The sequence below is a fragment of the Octodon degus genome, unplaced genomic scaffold (assembly GCF_000260255.1).
Source record: "Octodon degus isolate 3935 unplaced genomic scaffold, OctDeg1.0 scaffold00029, whole genome shotgun sequence".
Taxonomy (NCBI): Eukaryota; Metazoa; Chordata; class Mammalia; order Rodentia; family Octodontidae; genus Octodon; species Octodon degus.
In genome coordinates, this window is record NW_004524605.1 from 6,201,364 (window position 1) to 6,204,425 (window position 3,062).

General features: G+C 38.9%; 1 protein-coding gene across 1 annotated transcript in view; it reads left to right on the top strand.

Moving 5' to 3' along the window:
• The window catches only part of Ube2b (ubiquitin conjugating enzyme E2 B), a 43,188-nt gene that overhangs the window by 28,896 nt on the left and 11,230 nt on the right, over window positions 1-3,062 (top strand). The window contains exon 3 of the mRNA XM_012514325.2: window positions 1,025-1,050. Coding sequence (XP_012369779.1) covers window positions 1,025-1,050 — 26 coding nt within the window. The remainder of the gene's footprint in view (window positions 1-1,024; window positions 1,051-3,062) is intronic.

Below are 3,062 nucleotides of genomic sequence, written 5' to 3' on the forward strand. Positions count from 1 at the left end.
AAAAAAAAAAAAAATACACATAACTGTGGAGTGTGGTGACACAAACCTGTAATCCCAGCACTCTGGGAGACTGACTAGGACAGTTCGTTACAAGTTTGAGTGCAGGCTGGATGACATTGCTTTCTGAGATCCTGTGTCAAAATAAAACACAAAGGAAGTACTAGGGCTGTTCCTTAGTACAGAAGCCCTGAGTTTACTCTCTAAGGCAAAAATAAATATTTTTTATATTTACAGCTAGGCATCATGGCGTGCGTGTGCATGCGCACACACCCCCTGTAATTGCAGCTACTTGGTAGGCTGAGGCAGGAGAACTGAGGGTTCAAGGCCAACCTAGATAATTCAGTGACTATCTCAGAATTTAAAGATTTTTCAAATGACTGGGAATGTAGCTCAGTCATAAAGCAGTTAACCTACATGTATAAGGCCCTGAGTTTGATCTCTACTCCCTTTAAAAAGCACATATTTACAAAATAGTATTTATGAGCTAAAGAGTTGTTTTTTCTTCATCAGTTTCTGAGCCAGGGTCTCTTATGTGGTTCACCTTGACTTTTAACTCTGTGAGCACAGGCTGATCTCAAATTCAGGCCCTCCTCTCAGCCTCTTAAATGCTGGGTCATTGGGGCTGGGGAGATGGCTCAGTAAAATAAGTGTTTGCCTGGAAAGCACAAGGGCCTGAGTTCAATCCCTGGTTCCTCAAAAAAATAAAAATAAAAGATAAAAAAATGCAGGGTCATAGGTCTGTGCCTCCACATCCAGGGCCCTGCATTCTTTCTATACTAAAGTGAGGGACAAATTGTTTGCTTTTGTAAAATCTCCCTAAAAAGAAAACACAGAAATATTACTCTTTACGATTCCATCTGGGAAAATCCAAGGCTAAGATGGCATTAAAATATAGTGTCTTTAAAATTCCACAAGTTGTCAGAATGTCTGCCCCCCCTTTTCTTTGAGTCTATTATTTCCCTTCTTAAAGATCAGGAAGAAAAAATAAAAAACTTTATTTAATTAGAAATCTTCTTGTTTTCAGACCAGAAGGGACACCATTTGAAGATGGTAAGTCATTCTTAACTGTTTTCTATAGTATTAAAAGGATACTTTTAAGTAAGAGATTGTAAAACCAACATAGCTACTTAAAGTCATTTCTACTGTTGTATTTCTTTTCTTTTCTTTCCTTTTTTTTTTTTTTTTGCTGAACTGGGTAGTGCACTCAGACCCTTGCACTTACCAGGGAAGTACTTATTCTACTGAGCCATCTTCCTGGCCCCATTTCTATTGTTAATAAACCAAGTAAAAAGTAAATAAAGCTACTACTAAATAAAGAACTTGAGTTTATAAGACTTGACACATCAACTTGGTCATTCCTGTTAGCCTCCCTTTTACGTGTATGCTTTGATATTTGTCTCTAGCTCCTAAGTGTGGATGTCAGTGTCTGTGTTGAGAAGTTTAGTGACCTTTAGTTACCATGATAAAGATGTCCCTGAGGGTAAATAGCAAGAAAGGAAATAATGCTCTTTTATTTTGTGTCTGTATTGATACAGGTGTTGAGCTGAAGTTTTTGTGAAACATATGTAACTGTCAGTAGCTTCACTTACTATGATCTTTAATATACCCATAAGCATTCTGTATAGCCTTTTATATCTTAGGTTGGATATTTTCACCAGGAGCCCCGTAAAAAGAGAAGGTAGTTTTAATACACATTTATGATTGAGTTTACTGGATTAATTTCAACCAAGCAGTTTCATTTTCCCTAATTATACCATGAATTGAAAACAAGTTGGGTGTAATTTTCAACATGACTTCATGATTAGTCCAGCAAACATAATTGTATAGAATCCTGAACTCCTTGTGAGGAGATAAGTTGAATGCCTGATGGAGAAATGGTCCAAATAATGATGTATCTGGACTCTGAAATTATGTATCTGTTAAAAAAAAATTAAGGTTGGGGGTGGGGAGATAGCTCAGTAGAATAAATACTTGCCTGACAATTGGAAGGGCCTGAGTTCAATCCCCCGTTCCACCAAAATAATAATAATAATAATAATAATAATAATAATAATAAGGTAGACCTGGACAGACCTTTGGGTAGTCCAGCAAAAGTTGCATCTCACTTTTACTCAGTACACATCTGTGTGCATGCGTGTGTCTGTGTGTGTTAAAGGGTTATGTACCACATTGTTATCAGTGACAGTTTCTAGGTGGGGAGCAGGAATTGAAGGGAGACACTTTAAGATTCTAGCTTTTTCACTACCAGCGTATCATGATTTCTCAGATATGGTCCATAAACCCCATGAGGTCTGCGCCCCTTTCTGTGGATCCCATGTGATCTAAATTGTCTTCATATCAAAGCTCGTGTTGACATTTATGTTGATAGTACAGTAGTGGGTAGTGATGAAAAGAGCACCAAGCTGTCTTGCATCTTAGAGTAAATCACTACAGTGGCCCCAAACTCTACCAATAGTCACTGTCCTCTTTGCATTTTAAAAGATGCTCGTTTTACTTTTAAATGCTTTGTTGAGGGGCCAGGGAGATGGCTCAGTAAAATAAATGCTTCCCTGGGAAGTGCAAGGTTCTGAGTTCAATCCCTGGTTCCACAAAAAAAGAAAAAAACTACATGCCTTGTTGAAATTATTAAATTCTGACCTTCAGATATGCTGTATATCTTTGTATGTCTTTTTTTTTTGAAGAATTCTTTTTTTTCTTGGGCTGGTGAGATGGCTCAGTGGTCTAAAGCACCTACTTAGAACAAGCTTAGCAGGGGCTGGTGAGATGGCTCAGTGGTCTAAAGCACCTACTTAGAACAAGCTTAACAAAAGCACAGGGACCGCGGTTCAGTCCCCCAGCACCACATGCCAGTCAGCCTCACCCCTGGTGGGCTGAGCTGGCCACACACACACACACACACACAAATAAACAAACAAATAAATAAATAAATAAAAGAACAAGCTTAGCAAAGCCCAGGGATCACGGTTCAATCCCCCAGCACCACATGCCTGCCAGCCAGCCTGCCCCCTGGTGGGCTGAGCTGGCCACACACACACACACACACACAAATAAATAAAATTAAA